General features: G+C 36.0%; 1 protein-coding gene across 1 annotated transcript in view; it reads right to left on the bottom strand.

The window, feature by feature from the left end:
- Positions 1-18,064, bottom strand: part of LOC136036111 (disco-interacting protein 2 homolog A-like) — a 255,860-nt gene that overhangs the window by 50,782 nt on the left and 187,014 nt on the right. Inside the window, exons 13-15 of the mRNA XM_065718124.1 lie at positions 16,811-17,072; positions 4,514-4,680; positions 270-477 (exon numbers count right to left, since the gene is read on the bottom strand). Coding sequence (XP_065574196.1) covers positions 270-477; positions 4,514-4,680; positions 16,811-17,072 — 637 coding nt within the window. The remainder of the gene's footprint in view (positions 1-269; positions 478-4,513; positions 4,681-16,810; positions 17,073-18,064) is intronic.

Genomic DNA, 18,064 nt, shown 5'->3' with positions numbered 1-18,064 from the left:
AAGGATAAATTATTTTTTTCTTTTTTATCATATAAATAATTCGGAAAATAAGCAGAATAAACAACGTAAAAGAAAGAAAAGAAGCCTAATCAAATTAAAAAAAGTTAACCGTTTTCTTCAAGTTTAGCACTACCCCTATTGAAGGTAAAATAAAAGGCTGGCCAAAACAACCGCCCCAAATAATTTAAAGTTTTTTTTTTTAACTTCTTTTTTTCTTCAGTCGTAAAATCAATCAAGTTAAAAAAAGAGAAAGTTTCATTTCTTCTTACCTCCAGGCAAGACATGTCCACAGTCTTGTAAGGTCAGAGAAGTAAGAGAATCCTCTTGGTCAACACGAACCACCCCATGGCTTAGCCCTGACATCGAGAGGATACCCCTTCCTGTTGCGTTGGCACCTTGTCGACCAGGTCGGCGGAGGGAAACGGTGAGCGATTGACTAGATCCAGCCGCTGGACATACAGCATCAGGTCTCAGGCCCTGGAAGGAAGGGAGACCTAAGTGGAATCAATTGCGCTTAGTAGTTGGCAATATTGGCACTACTTCCCAAATATGGGTCATGAATAGCCCAGCTAGATCATTTTTTTGGAGCAAGAAGGGGAGGGGGTAGGTGCTACTGCCAAAAGAAGAGAAATATAGGCGATATTTATAAAAGCTAAAAAAAAATATCCGAAGGGTGGATCATTTTGATTCGGGGTGAAAATGTCTTAGTGCGTGCCTTGGACCACATATTGATAAACAGCGGAAAGGAGACATGCAAATTGAAATTTTATGAACATCCAGGCCAGTGCGCGAAACTTGTATTGCGAGAGGGTAGGAGAAAAGTTAAAAAACACAAAAGCAGAGGAACTAAACGAAAACACATAAGGAATATGGAAATGGTAGTGAAAAATCGCAGAATGACGGCAAACTGAGGTAGTCCAAAGTTTAAAGATGAATGAAAAACATTTGTATAGAAAAGGTTGCTTAGAATTAAGCATAACATGCCGAAAAATAAGGCAGATTTAATAATGTACACTAAGAAATTAGCCATCAACCATCACAGAACATAATAAATTTACAACCATAATTATTAACTCCCGTTGAGAATAGAATATGCGTTGGGAGCTACAAATCATCATTCCTCTTTGAAATTACAGAATGTATGACGCACTGGTAGTCCATAGCTCTGAGTTGATCACAGCTACATTGAGTTGCTTAACCTCAAATTATCGCTATATTAAACATCACAACTATATATTACCATGAATATGTATGTATTACAATTATACACAGTGGATACAGGGTATACGGGTTTCCTCTAAGGTGATTAAATTACCTTCAAGATTTTACAACAGTTAACAAAATAATTTACAATAAAATTACGAGTTTTGCTTTTCTTGTACCTCCAAAACTTTAGTTCCAAGTTATCTACTTTTTTTTCCCAATTAGTTTCGCTTTTAGCTAGAAAGAGGGAACAGGTATTGTCATATCTTAATCCTAATACAACTGGCTAGACTGCAGCCTATAATGGGGGAAGGGTAGGCTCGCAAATATTTTTCAGACAGACATATTGACTGGGTAGCAAAGGTAAAATTAGCAAGAGGGGATTTTGTTGCCTGAGCCCCAATTTTAATCACCATTTCCACCCAAAAATGTAAACATTTTATGGGAAATCACCTTCACCATTTTATAAGGGGCACGTAAAGGTTGATGCACTTCTCCAGGCGATGCTTCATATTTTTGCTGCGTGTTTTGCTCCATCAGTGATATTAAAATGGATGCCTTTTAACCAGGATCGTATCCAGAATTTGTTCTTCAGGGGGTGGGGCGGATACAAAAAAAAATAATTATGATATACGCATATATATATATATATATATATATATATATATATATATATATATATATATATATATATATATATATATATATATATATATATATATATATATATATATATATATAGTACCGGGAGCCCAGCTACTTCGCCACAGGGCCCCGGCTTCTATATATGGATTCTCATTATCGCTTATCTTCTACCCGCATACAATTTGAGTCTTTTCTTGATGTCTTGGTGTTACCATAGGTTAGATACAGCCATTATGGGAAAAATAAGAGCTCTATCTTAAAATTGTGACCTACTTACAGCGTTTTTGTGTCCAGAAATGTCAATTTGCCAGTTTCAAGAAGAAAATAAACTATGTAACCCATTTTGAGGACAGGCCCTGTCATTGCTAAGCGACAGGCTTTTCTATATTGACTCTCATCGTCACTTATCTTGTAACCGCAGGCAATGTGAGCCTCTCCTTGGTGTCTTGGCATCACCATAGGTTAAATACAACCATTACGGGAAAAATACAAATTCTTCCTTAAAGTTGTGACCGTCTTAGACCGTTTTTACTGGCTGTTTTAATGTCAATATGCCAGTTAGTAAAAAAAAATCTATGTAGTCGATTTTGATACGGGCCTCCACACTCGGCAAGTGCTAAGCTTGTATATACTGATTGTCGTTGTAAACAATAACCTCCAAATGAGTTATATTTTCACGTTTTGATTCTCCCTATCGATGATCTTCTGACCCTGTTTTTCTTTCGTCTTGATTTTGGATTTTCATTACTAAAGACAATTTGCCAATGCCCTTTGCTTTAGCTGCCCTTATTGGTCTAGTCTCAGATGATGATCCAGGTTGTAGATTTGTTAATTGTTCAGATGGTTGGAGAGAAACTTCTTTTTCTTCCAACGGGTTATCATTTATAACACTTGTAACCTTTGGCTTTTTAGGCATTGTCTCATTTGACGGTCTGGGTTGTTAATTTTCACTCATTGTGAAGTTAATTTGTTTAACCTCGCCTTGCCTCTTGTCATTACGAAATACATATCGCCGAACCTTTGTTTTTTTTTCAGGTAGACATTGATGACCTTATCATCAATTCCAAACCCAATCATCATCGCTATCTTCATGTCCCATTTAGACGGGTGTTGATTCTCGCTGTCCAGGTTGTTGATTTTCACCTATGTCTTCTAACCGTGTGCGTTTTTGTTCTTCATTTTTATTTTAGACCCACTCATATTCTCGGTGTCGCTTGTCTTCTAGCCATGTGTGTCTTTGATCTTCAGTTTAGCTTTTGACACGCTCTAATTCTCGTTTTCGCATATATTCTATACTGTGTCTTTGCTTTTCATTTTTATCATTTCATTTATCATTTCAATATCATTTCATTTTCATCACCTGTCTTCTCACCGCGTGTACCTTTTCCCTTCATTTTCATTTTTGACTCGCTCAGGTTCTCGTTTTCACATAACTTCTAATCGCCCACATCTTTGCTCTTCATTTTCATCCATCTTGACTTGCTCTAATTCTCGTTTTTGCATGTTTTCAAACCGCCCGTGTCTTTGCTCTTCATTTTCGTTTTTGACGCGCTCAAATTCAAGTTTTCGCATATCTTCTAACCGCCCGTTTCTTTAGCTGCCCGTATAGGTCTTGTCTCATTTGATTGTCTAGGTTTTTGATTTTCACCCATTGTAAATTTAATATGTTCGGGTCATTCTCTCGGTCCTATCACGTTTGGTAATTCAAGTGGTACTGACTTAGCTTAGCACTGACTTCTAATCGCCCGCATCTTTGCTCTTCATTTTCATCTTGACTTGCTCTAATTCTCGTTTTTGCATGTTTTCAAACCGCCCGTGTCTTTGCTCTTCATTTTCATTTTTGGCGCGCTCAAATTCAAGTTTTCGCATATCTTCTAACCGCCCGTGTCTTTAGCTGCCCGTATAGGTCTTGTCACATTTGATTGTCCAGGTTGTTGATTTTCACCCATTGTAAATTTAATATGTTCGGGTCATTCTCTCAGTCCTATCACGTTTGATAATTCAAGTGGTTCTAAATAATTATCATTTGTAATAATTGTAAATTTTCGTTTTTTGGGCCTTCCTACTGACATTGTACAATTGGATTGGTTGTGTTCACTGGTTGCGTTCCATGTAGCGAGCTGATTTTATTTAATGAAAAAACAAAGTAATTTAAAGATTTTCGGGTATTTTTCATGTTTGAATTAAAACAAAAAAATTATTGCTCAGGAACCATAATATTTTTGCAGTTTACATAATAACTTTAGCGATTCTGAACTGAGATTAAAAATTGTTTTAACTTTTTTCTATGTCTTAAAAAGATATCGCGTATACGTATGCGTCCGAGTTCTACCAACGAATTCCAATAACCTTCAAACTTTTGGTTTCTTTTTTTAAGGTTTTTGAATTGTTGTAATCCCTTGTCATAGTACATACAAATATTTTTGCAATTACCAGTTTTCTACTTTTTAAGCAACTTAACGTAAAATTTCCCATGCATGAAAATCTTCAATCCTCACGTACATAAATAAATATACAATTATTGCATATATATATATATATATATATATATATATATATATATATATATATATATATATATATATATATATATATATATATATATATATATATATATATATATCTATACAAAGTACAGGAACACAAAGCAAAATCCGTCAATTACCTGAGCTTGAAAAGTGGCAATGAATTGATCACAGGAAGAGAGCGACCAAGGATTGGCTCCATCTGAGACCAGAAGCATTCGAAGAGTTGAAAGACAGATGTCTCTATGATCACGTGTGGCTAGCAAGCCCCAATGAAGATCACGTGACTTCACAATCGCCAATGAGGCTAAAGAAAGAAGCACTTTGAATTGTTTTTAAATTTTATTTAAAGCAGGGATAAGCACTTTTTATCTCCAGTTTTTTTTTTCATTTGGACAACTACGCGCACAAACATGAGCGAGGACACAAGCATCGGCGGATCCACGGGGCCCAGCCCCCTCCACCCATGTTTTTTCTGGCGTCCTCTTTCCCTGTTTTCACTCTTTTTTAGGATAAATTTGTCAATTTGGTCAATTATAGGCACCTTTTTGTCACATTGGTCTCACCTCAAGATTTTGCTCATTGGTACCCTTGTCACATTGCCTCTCTCCCAAGATTTTTCTCTAGATCTACCCCTAGACAGAAGACGAGATACACTAACACAATTAGTTGTTAATATTAACTGTCTCAACTGTATTTATATCAACTGTATCAACTTTTATCTGGTCACTTATACGAATGACAGTAAAGCACAGCTTAGATACCAATATATTGGATACCAATATTGGTATCTAAGCTGTGCAATAAAGCTACAGAGAACATGTTCTTAAAATGATTTGATGAAAATACTGCAAATAGAATTGAGCAATTGCGAAATCTCATTTGTATAAAATTACGGAACCGACAAGATTAGAGTAAATTGGTATTCGAGAAGCTCCATCATAGTCAAAAATACTTTAATGCTTTTATCTGAAAAATGATGACAACCTTCAATTCAAAACCTTTAGAGGTTGCATTTTAATAAATCTTATTTTTGGATGAACGGTGCATAGTTAAAGCCTTTGGTCGGTAGATACTAATAAATGAAGACATTTGAGGAAGGAAAGAGAGAGAAACAATAAACACAGTAGGTGATACATATGTAAGATTCACGATTCATATTAGCTCGTGAACGAGAAGTTCAGAGGAACATAATGTTACATACAATATATTAAGGAACATGAAGTTAAATACAATTATAATTGGAATCCTACTGACTCTTCAACAAAGATGTAGAACCTACGGGGCCATCTTCCTCGCCTAAGGTATGTGACTTAGTAATATGACATTTCGCTTGTGGCGTGGTAAATATCTAACTTTATTAATCTGTAACAGTAGCAAGAAATTAGAAAGTTAATTAGCTAGAAGGAAGAATTTCAATACCGTACTATTGAGCTAGTACCGAAAATACAAGATCTTTTCGTGTTTTGGAACGAAAATGTCATAAAACCACAATTTTCAAAAACTTCGTGGTAACGAACTGTAGTAAGGAGCAACCCGGCTCAATAGTAACCAAAACTCTAAAAAATGAAATTTTTATACCAATAGCTACAGCAAAAGAATCGCATTTTAATGCTGATTTTAAATATATAAGTTTCATCAAGTTTAGTCTTACCCATCAAAAGTTACGAGCCTGAGAAAATTGGCCTTCTTTTAAAAAATAGGAGGAAACACCCCCTAAAAGTCGTAGAATCTTAACGAAAATCACACCATCAGATTCAGCGTATCAGAAAACCCTATTGTAGAAGTTTCAAGCTCCTATCTACAAAAATGTGGAATTTTGTATTTTTTGCCAGAAGGCAGGTCACGGATGCGTGTTTATTTGTTTGTTTTTTGTTTTGTTTTTCCCAGAAGTCATCATTATTTTTCCAAAGTCAACGGATCAAAATTCTGAGATAGTCACATTATTCAGCGTAGTCGAAAAACCTTATAACTATGTCTTTGGGGACGATTTACTCCCCCACAGTCCCCGTGACAGGGGCTAAAAGTTACAAACTTTGACCAGTGCTTACATATAGTAATGGTTATTGGGAAGTGTACAGACGTTTTCAGGGGATTTTTTTGGTTGGGGGGAGGGGTTGAGAAGAGGGGGATATGTTGGGGGAACTTTCCATCGAGGAATTTGTCATGGGGGAAGAAAATTTCCATGAAGGGAGCGCAGGATTTTCTAGCATTATTTAAAAAAACACAATGAAAAAATAAATATGAAAAAGTTTTTTCAACTGGAAGTAAGGAGCAGCATTAAAACTTAAAATGAACAGAAATTATTACGCATATGAGGGGCTCACCTCCTCCTAATACCTCGCTCTTTACGCTAAAGTATTTTTAGTAATTTCAACTATTTATTCTACGGCTTTTGTGATTCAGGGGTCATTCTTAATGAATTGGGACAAAATTTAAGCTTTAGCATAAAGAGCGAGGTACTGACGTGGGAGTGAACCTCTATATATCTATATATATAAAAATAAGTTGTTTGTTTGTGTGTCTGTCTGTCTGTCCGCATATGACGTCTGAATTATTTCCAATATGACGTCTGAATCATATACCAATTCAAAAACGAATGTATTCAAGCCGAAGTAGCTGAGTTGGTAAAGCTTTATGTTCCAGGTTCAAGGTCCAAGAGGTTCCAGGTTCGAACCTTGGCTTTAGCATTAATACAAAAGAGGAAAAAAAAACTAAAAAAGGTAAAAACTACAAAAAAACTAAAAAGAAAATACTAAAAAACCTAAAGGCTAAAAAAAAAGGTAAAAAGCGCCCCCAACAGCTAGTATGTAATAAAAACATGAGAATACAAAAGTTCATTACGTAAGCTAATTTATAAGTTACGTATATCTTTTGCTAATAAAAACATTCGTAAAAAATTAAAAGTTCTAGTTGCCTTTTTAAGTAACCAAAAAATCGGAGGGCAACTAGGCTTCCTCCCCCGCTCCTTTTTTTCTCAAAATGATTCGATCAAAACTATGAGAAAGCCATTTAGCCAAAAAAATAAATATGCAAGTTTCATTTTAATTATTCCTCTGCGGAGAGCCAAAATCAAAACATGCATTGATTCAAAAACGTTCAGAAATTAAACAAAAAAAAACAAAACAAGTTTTTTAACTGAAAGTAAGGAGCGACATTAAAACTTAAAACGAATACAAATTACTTCGTACATGAAAGGGGCTGCTTCCTCATCAACGCCCCGCTCTTTATGCTTAAGTTTTTTACTATTTTAAAAAGAAGAGTTGAGAGAAAGAGTCAAACTTTAGCGTAAAGAGCGGGGCGTTGGTGAGGAAGCAGCCCCTTTCATATACGAAGTAATTTCTGTTCGTTTTAAGTTTTAATGTCGCTCCTTACTTTCAGTTAAAGACTTGTTTGTTTTTTTTTATTTAATCCCAAGTAAGGTCAAATTTGCTTCTTTTGTGTGTGTGTGTGTCCTTAGCACTTTTTAGCTATCAAGACACAGGAATACATCTATTTCGTCACGGCACATTTCGGAGGACATCTCTCCAGAGATTTCGCCGAAGAAACAAGTTGTCATCTTTTTTTTCTGTCATCGAACTGTCTATTTTCTTATGCATTATTAAAAAAGTGTCACCGTATTTATACGTTTTCATTCTGTCTGCTGATGTCTTTGAAAGATTAGAACTTTTCGCTTTGGGTTTTTTTCTTTATTTGTTTGTTGAGGCAGAATTTAGAAAATTATGAGAATAACCCTAAGCCTTTGGGTCAGGGCCGTATCCAGGACTTTTTTCGGGGGTTGTTTCACGCAAGGATTTTTTTTTTTGGGGGGGGGTACACAAAAACACTCAAAACACATACAAAATTTGTGTATATCTATTTTTGATACGCTTTTACGAATCAGCCAAACATTTAGGGGGGGGGGGGTCAAACTCCCTAACCCCCTGGATACGGCCTTGATTAGGGCACTCCATGGGCGGGGGAAATATTTTTTGTCACTCTTTTTCATTGAAGCCAATTCTCAGCTTCTTTTTCAAGGAACAGGCAAATAGCATCAACGAAAGATTAAATCACCCCCGTTAAGAGAATATTGAACCCGAAGGATTAAATAACTCCCTCCCCACCCAATTAAGACAATATTGAACCCGAAAGATTACCCCCTCCCCAATTAAGAAAATATTGAACCCGCACAAGATTTTACTCATTGAAGATTAAACCCAATATTTAATAGTCATAGGTATGCACTAGAAATCTTCTTGGAGAAGGGGGAGGCGGAAAGTTTGCCTAAATCAGTAAAAGAATGACAAATAAAAGGAATTATAACTTTTTCTTAACAAATAAAACAGTTGCGACTTTTGCAAAAAAAAAAAACAAAAAACAAAAAAAAACACTACAATGATTTATTAGATAAAAAGAAAAGGGAAAACTACAAAAGTCCAGAGGAATTTTTTCGATTACAAAAAAAAACACAATGACACTGATGGAGAAAAAAATCAACACGCCAAGACGTTTCATTACGACCGTTCAAATTCGTCAAAGTAACAGAGAGATAAATTATACAAAAGTTGTAGATTCTATAAAGGCAATCCCAAAGATTCCTTCTCTATGAACGAGTCCGAAGCTATCGTATTGCGTGCAGACTGATCCTAACTGGCAAATAGAATCTGAGTTGAGAAAGTTTGTCTCTATTGTTATCATACTAATTACATGAAGCGCATGGCAGCAGCGTGTATCGTGTTAAGTGTGAGAAGATTCTTTGTTTATTGCGTGCTTAATTCATTTGCCACCCTATTTTTAAATAACAAATCTTCTTTTTCACTCGTTCCAAGACTAAATGAACACACTTTCCTACTGGTAAGTCGCATGCAAATCAAGAGTTATACCAAGGAATAATGAGTTATCTGTAGTTAGTGTATACGAAATTATACTATTTAGCTTATATTCCCTTCTAAAACGTGTATCTCCAACCCTTCTCCTGATTTTACAATGACGCTTACAGCTAAGTATTTGCTTCTCAAAGCCTTGAGATCCACACAACAACCTAGTTTATCAGTTCCTGGGGTTTGTTCCAGAGCTCAATTAACATTCATGATAATCAATTATTTGTTATTTTTTAATTCATGACAAGGAAAAATATAAATAAATCGCATTTTTGTACAAATACGGATTTAAATATAAACCTCATTTAGGTGTTATAAATATTTTAGGGTTAAAAATGATAACTGAGTTGTGGAGTACCCCAGGATTCGTACTATGTATCTCCATGCGCACTAGAGGGCTGGGAAGAGAGAGGCACACTAAAGGGCCGGGTATAGAGCCAGGTAGCATAAGATACGAGATAGAGCCAGGGCGCAAGGAGGGAGACGGAACTAAGATTCCGACCGGAGACGAATGAATTCTATGATGGGTTATGATAATTTTTCTTTGTACTTATATCTCATAGAAACCACACTCAATTTCTTGGTCTATGTAGAACCGGTTTCTTCATGTCTTTCAGTAAGTACTCGGTGATAATCAGCTTAGCGTCAGAGATAAACAACAAGAAAGTTATATTTCAATTAAATATTTTAGCTGGTATTTTGGTGAAGTTAGATTAGGTTAGAAACGCATTTAATATAATGGTAAAGAGGTAAAGGATACGGCATTAGACTTTACAGTCCGTACCGGCGGTGCTGATCTCCGTTTCTTGGCCCTTCAGCCAGGAAGTGCAATAGGGGGTTGGGGGCCAGCCATCCTGTGCTTTCGCACACCCTTCCTGTTTACATTCCCCAGATTTCTCCAGGTACCCATTTAGAGCTCGGTCGACTCTGGCTAAGCTTACAGAGTCACGCCACTGACCCCCGTCCCAAACTGAAGAATTGGGTACACCGGGATTCTAACCCGCGTCCTCTCAGACAAGGGATCCCGAATCCAGCGCACCAACCCATTATATTTATTTAATATAATGCGTTCTGAGGGGACTGGTTTCCATAATTCTCTGTTGTAGTTTCCATAATTGTGTTACTAAAGTTTTTATTTTCATCATTCTTAGGTATATTTCATTAGGATTAACCTAATTTCACTTCTTGACTGTGGTAGCTACAAGAGATAAGTACCGTTTTCGTTTCTACGAACATGCCTAAATCTCACTTTATAACCGTGGTATCATCTCAAGTTAATAACAAACCACGAATCAGATGGTAATATATTCAAGTACTGCCATACATCCCATTTGTTATGGTGACTATCTTGCGACCTTTGTCTTAAGCCACGTTTGGTCATTGCGGCGTCGCAGCTGTAAACAGGACAAAGAACGGTACATTAGAACTGCTCAATCCATTTTGTTATTAAACTCGTCTGCCTCTGAAGAATTTTTGATCAAATAGACCCTTGTACAGATTTCTAAGACAAACCATTCAATGCAAGAAAAAAAAAATACTAAGCGTCTGCTAGGGAGTGCACAATGGAAACCTTCAGATAAATATACTAAGAATTTTGTGAATAACAGTAACCGTTTTCATGCAGAATAGAATTCCAAACGTATTTACAGTACTATTTTTCAGTCGCTAAGAATGAAAGGTTAACACTAGACAAATACCTTTGTCCATACAAGACAGTAATTACAGCTTTTTTAATTCTATTTCAAAGAGCTATTGAAAGTCCCAAGTCATTCTGTGAAATAGGCAAACAAAAAGTTTAGTATAGGGCGGCAATTAGTCCACAACATTCCAATTTATACAGTTGAGCTATCAGAAAACCTATTCCCTTTTACGGTGTAAGTCAGCATACACCTACGAATCACGGGAACATTTTATAAGTCATCGGTATTACTAAAGACGGAAGCTGGTACACAAAGTTCATAAGGTAAGCAGGAGATAACCCGTTATTTGATAATTGGCTGTCTAATATCAACAAACATTAATCCCCCTAAAAACATGTGTAGCAATCCTCTCGAGTATTGCATAAATGTGCTCAATTCACATTTCAATTTTATACGAAATAATATCTATTAAGCGAGCAATAATTGTGTATGTATTTATTTATGAATTTTTTCTCAAAAAGACCCCTTAAGAAAAGTTTAAAGAAAAGAGGAGAGTTAGATTTTCTGGGCTGAAAAGTAAGAGGCGGTCTTATGAGGGAAAGAAGGGGGCACTAACCGTGGACGCAAAAATTTTAGGGGCGCAAAATTTCAAATAAACAACCTAACGGTTATAATCATTTTACAATTTTAGAGTTTTATTTTTGTTAAAATAGAGTAGAGGGCACAGTTGCCAGTAAGCACTAGCAAATTGAATCCGAAATTGTCATTTTTCCCCGTATCTTCTTTATCAGTATTTCTTGAAAATAAAAGCAAGTAGTACGAATTTAATTAGTTTTATTTTTTTTTTTGGGGGGGGGGATTTTTTTTGCATTGAAATTCTGTTACTAAATGAAAATTTTGTTAACATTGAAAATTGTATTAAAATTTGGCCTGAAGATTTTTGAGAAACTGGGAAGGGGTCGCTAATCAAGATTTTGCCCCGGGCGTAAGAGAAGCCAGAACCACCACTGTGAAAAGTCAATGCAACACCAAGCCATCTGAGGTCAACACAGACGCGCAAGTTCCTTTCCCTCCCCTCCCCTCAATCTGTTTATAGCCTCACACCTTCCAACGAAGATTTGATTTGCGACAAATCCCTTCACTTGATCACCTCTAGCTCCATTCGAGGATGTTCTACTTTTCGCTTGGGCCCGGTGGATCGTCAAAAAGCATAGCTTTTGCCAACATGTTATCATAAGTCCATAAAACATTGCCCGTCCCTTTTAACCTTCCTTTCATTACAGCGATAGAAAGCGGGATCAAACCGCATTTTCGTACGGCTTATTGTTTGAATTAATTAAAAAAAAACTTTTTCACAAAATAAGTTTTTCAAAGAAAAGTAAAGAGCTCTATTAAGCCAAGAATGAGCAAAAATAAAGTCAAATAATCCTCCAAGCGTAAAACTACTACAAACGCTATTAATAAATAAATGAAGAACTGATAACTCAGTAAAGCAGGAAATGTTTTCCATGATATAAATCTTGTCAGGGAATCCATGACTGCTAATATTTCTGAGTTAGCGAGTTCGTATTTTGGTTTCCTACAGATATGTGCAAGAAATCCTAACATAGTAGACTGTGCGGTTTTTTTCCAAGTTTGTATGACAATAGTCAAAATTTGAATAAAAGATGTGATAAAGGCCAAACGGGTTATCGGTAAAACCTATGAACCACCAGTCTTCGGGCTTCTACAATAACATACATAAAAAAAAATAATCATAATACACGAACAATGTATTGTAATGTATTCCTTCCATTTCCCGAAAGAAAAAAAAAACATCTCAGGGTAAAAAAAATTTGGCAGAACTATTTTTACGTGGCTTGTCGATAATAAATCCCGTATCAAAAACTTCTTAGGAAAAATATTCCAAATCCAATTAATTACAAACTAAGGACAAGAAGATAGTAGTACTCAATTTTGAATAAGGATATTAGAAAAGAAAACACCTAGAACATTTTTAAAAATCCCTAGTCATAATGACTATATTCTGCGCATCTAAATTAAAAGCATTTACTATTTTAATAATGTGTCACGACTTTGGGCGGCTGGCCATCAATTAATCAGTTACATTTACAATTATGCAGTTGAACTGTCAAAGCAATTAATCCCTTTAGATAGTAAATTCTTTTTTCTTTGACATTTTCTTTTCAAATGGAAGGAAGGACTGAAGGAAAAACTCAACTCTTGGGTTCTCGGACATGTTGAATTTGAGGGTGAAGTTGTCATCCAGATTGAATCCCTTGTTGGGACATATTTATACCTTTTTTAAAATTATTCAAATTACATTAGCCTAATACCTTTAGACAGATAAATTACAATTATAAATTTAATATGTACAGGATCGAGAGTAAATTTATATTCTGTGAGAGCATGTAGCTAAGAAAATACTGTTTTCGCAGTTTCGATTCACATTAAGCGAAAGTTGCTCTTTACTTAATAAACTGCTTGATTAGCGAATATGTTTCAACAATGGGACAGCTTTTTGAACTTCCACGCAGTCTTTTATCGTCACTGTCAGGTCTAAATATGATATATGGCATTTTAACGCTTGTGAGATGACTGCCGGATACAGTTTGCTACAAGGTGGGATCAGAAGGGCAATGTCTGCTCAGTCTCACTTTGACCCCCTCCCTTGAATCTACGTTACCCTACTGATCTTCCCTCGAGACAACTTAGCAAACGCTTTTTGTTAACTATATCAGAAATGTAACAAAGTCAGAGTTAAACAGCGACGATATCGGAAAACAGTTGGAACAAGTTCACCAGATTAGCAGAACAAATAGCTTCTGCATTTCTGTGTGGCAAAAGATTTCAATAGACAATGACCAGCCATTTCTATAAGTAATTTCCCGCACTATAAATGACGGGTCAAATTTAGTCGGGTCTCCAAAAGTAATTTGAGCTATAACGTTCAAAACGTGGGTACTTTATTCCTCACAAAACATGAGGAAGATTTTCTAAATGTTTGCCAGAGGGATTGCCTACGGACAGTTATGGGTACCTATTTGATTGGAAGTATGTCAAACAATAAGTTGTACGAAAATTGTGGTTCAATCACACTTTCTAGGACTGTAACGATAGAAAGGTTGAGACGGCTAGGACACGCTCTGGGGATGAAGAATGACAGATAGCAAAAAATTATTCTTTTCGGCCATCCATCTGAGGACAAACGAAAAGAAGGTCGTCCTCAGTTAGAGTGGAAAGATTCTGTACAGTAGAATTTAAAGGAAAGTAGAACTTCTTGGGAGGAGTAAAGAGTTAGGCTTTGGATGGATGGGTTGGAGGAGGAGCGTGCGAAGCAGGGTTGGAGGAGGAGCGTGCGAAGCAGAATTGGCCTCATGCGGCTTGGTGATCCAGTAGTTGTTAGTAGTATTATTCAAACTTACCCAGCTTGCCTAAAGAAAAAGGAAAGAAAAAAAAATCAAAATCTTCAATAATAGATTGAAGTTTTAAAAAAGAGAAATCAATTTATCAATTAAAGTCAATACAGCTTTTTCCAACAAAAGATTTTTTTGCGAACATACACCAAAAGACAACACAATTTTCGCCCGCGAATTACTTTCTTCTAATTATATAGAACTAAGGCTTGATCAAGAAGAAATAGATGATTAGATCTCCTTTCAAAAGAACTAAACAAAACAAGCTATGTCTTTGTAGCATTGTTTTTTCTTAATTTTTTTTCTGTTACGAGGCGAAACTCATGAAAGTAATATATCAATTTCACTAGGGAAAATGATGACAGATGTAAACATGGACTAATATGTTGGGATATAAGTGGATGTAAATCAGAATATTCAATAAGTGTAAACATCCGGCGTAAAAAAGTTGTTTCGACGAACATTCATTTCTCACTCTATGGTTTTCACTCCGTTGGCGGTCTTGTTCGATGATGTGCTTCTTCTTAGTCATTGCAACGTCAACAGTGATGGAGACACTGCCAAGGATTGGAGATTTTATCAGAATTTAGCCTTCGTAAGCAGCGTTTAAATGACTATCTAGCTAGATTTACATGGATAGACGCGATTCTGGCAAGAAAACATGTAGCCTTTCCAGGATTGCTAGTTTGTTTGGGCTACGATTGTTGCGTAATGAGGAAGCCACCTTCAAACAGAAACCAGAGGTCTGCAGACATCTTATAACGCTTAGGGGCAAGCCCCCAACAACACAATCTTGAAAGAACTCTTCAGAATCCCCAAACAATTACTTGGGATTGGAATATTGGGATATAGTTTGAACTAAAATAATGAACCCCACCCAGATTCTCAAGAAAAAGTGAAAACTTTGGTCTAATGACATGAATCATATGAAGTCTAGAGGCATATAAAGCGAGGTATAGATAGGGTCATTTTACCTAGATACGTTTCCAGATTAATGACGGAGAAACATATGTAGAAATGTTTGAAATGCACGGACACAGGAATTTATTAAATCTGGGGAGGGGGATATGTCATGAAAGAACCAGCAAAATTTAAGTAAATTATATGGCAAATCTAAGAAATGACGGGGACAATAAAAAGTTCCTGAGCGTTGTTTTATTTGGAGGGTGACTGAAGGTCCTCCACCTTGTGCGACATTTTGTGCGACCTGTTTTGCGACATTAAATTACAACTTCAAAACTCGATGCAATCAATCTTTATAAACATGGCTAATCAAAAACAGATGCAAGTTAGGAGCTTAGACTGCAATTTGTAGATATCAAAATAAGACCAAGGAAGTCATGCCTCTTTCTATGCAAATAATTTGCTTCATAAAATTACTATTTAATGGCTTCAAGAGTATATTCATCTTTCTTACGATACATTTATCAATAAAACTTGCTCTATCCTTTTGATGTGGCTCTTTGTATACAATCTAACGAGTAATCATTGAATCTAGAGTAGTAACGAGGGCTTAAATGACTGATCTGCAAAAAGTTTGGAAAAAAATTACAATTAGCAAAAAATATTTATTCAAAGACCAATTCATAGCTGATGATGGTGACGAAAAACGGAGCTGTTGAGAATTCATTTGTACGGAGCGTTGAATATCTCTTTAGTAGTTACACCTTATCATACCATAAAGCCTAATTACAGCCAAGTAAGAATGGGTTTGCCAATGAGATCATTCAACACTTCCTTTTTGGATGTAGCTCCTTGTACATAGTTGACAACCTCTCCAGAAAACTCCTCCAACAGTAGCTTTGGAGTATACCTCTTCATTTATCAGAAGTCCGTAACACCTTCATTTTCCACACATTTCGAAAGGAAATTCATCTTCACGGAAAAACTTGTACGGGCCTAAAACTGAAATGATTCATCGATACAGTGGTCGCCTTTAAAACAGGAAAAAGATGACGGAACCCGTCATTAGTTAACTTACTTCCGTCCCAACTCTATTAAAATCTTGCGAATTTGACCGTTATCTCAACCCAATCTCTTGTCTGAGCCTATTCGCAGTCCAGTCAATTTTCGTCCTTCTGATAGTTTACTTATTATCATGTCGTCGTATTTCCTCACAATCGTCAATACAGCGATACTCTTTGATAAGAATTAGTTAATTTACTGACCTGATCGTCAGTCAATTCATAGGCTCATTCACGGCCTACTCAGAATAGAACAATACATTTGATTTTATTCATTATTTCTGATTCGAGTCTTGCATTTCTACAAGGATCATGGTTATTTTTGGCGCAGGTGACAAAAAAAGTACGAATTTTTTGTGCTTGTTCTATAGGCTTAATTATGTTGGTGACCAAATATATTTTTGTTGTCCGGGAACAAATATTTGGCAAAAATGTTTCTTAGTCGATTTTTTCACGCTCCTAACTCTTCTTACTTCATTAACGACTCTACCTTCGAAATTAGGCGGAACGAAGTGAAAAGTATGCTACAAATAAAAGAACCTTTATTAAAATGCTCACCTCTGAATTTAGTGACCATATGCATCCACGCAGCAGGTTGAATTTTCATAAGGGCATATGGGATAAAAATGATATGCATTCCATTGAGTATTGCAGATTGGATGGCATGCCAGAGACCAGACTCACGTTTGAAATCGACGACACAGATCATCACCTCCCCTTCTGTGTAACCACAGGCAGCAGTTAGTGATCGGCAGTGGGATATCATATTGTGTCTTGTCACCGTAACTCCTTTTACCGATCCCTCTCGGTCCGTTGCATACTAAAACATAATATAAAATAAAAGACTTTGTCGCAAATTAATAAACATGTTGGATGTGGTAGTTACTGTCTTTTATATAAACGAAATATATGGCTAGCAACGATCGGCCAGAGACGCTTCGGATTTCCTAAGTGATCGAATACCATAAAGCAATAAAAAAAAATATATACAGAAATGAATCAAACAAGCCATTTTTATACGATTCATCTAATAAGACGTTGTCACAGAACTTTAGTAGCTTCGAAATATCTCCAGGTAATGCAGGAATTATTATTGTGTTTATGATTACAATAAAAATTAATGGATCTCAACTAGGTTACAGCATCTGCACTTTCGAAATAAAAGTAAAAGGAACTTGATTCACCACATTACTGATTCGCATCAACTTTTTTTAGGCTTGGTTCAGACCGAATGTCAGAGTACCCTTTTACCTCTACAATTATTTACGAAGTAACTTCCAACCACTGACCAATCTTCAGCTCTGAATAAAATCGTGTGACGTTATACAATGGCTACAGGAAGCTAGATGCCAAGCGAGTATTTCTCGTTCGTGAAATCGGTGGTTTCAATTAAAATGGTGACAAATCGTAAACGTAGTTCAGTTAAGTCTACCTTTTTATTTTTCGTCTCGAGGATTTGGTTCCATTTTGCGAAAAATGAACAAAAAGGAAAAGATAACGATATGAGAAAAAAAAACAACAAAGAATCATCAGCAGCAGAAGAAACTTGGAAACCTCCGAAAATTAACGCAGTATAATAGCTAAATTTTTAACTATAAAATAAGTAATCAAAAGCTAGGTAAGTTCTAGCCTGGCCAACAGGGCTGTTTCCAGAAAAATGTTCAGTTTGTACCTCCTACCATTAAAACATGTTTTTGTGTCATAAATTGACCTTTAGAATTTCAGACAAAGTCAACAAGAATTGATCCGGCCATCTCCTATTCCTACGAGAAAAATCCAATGAAAACCCCTCCTAGATATATACAAAGTACT

This window comes from Artemia franciscana, chromosome 15, assembly GCF_032884065.1.
Source record: "Artemia franciscana chromosome 15, ASM3288406v1, whole genome shotgun sequence".
Taxonomy (NCBI): domain Eukaryota; kingdom Metazoa; phylum Arthropoda; class Branchiopoda; order Anostraca; family Artemiidae; genus Artemia; species Artemia franciscana.
Note: the sequence above shows the minus strand (reverse complement) of the source record. Positions and strands in the feature narration are given on the sequence as shown.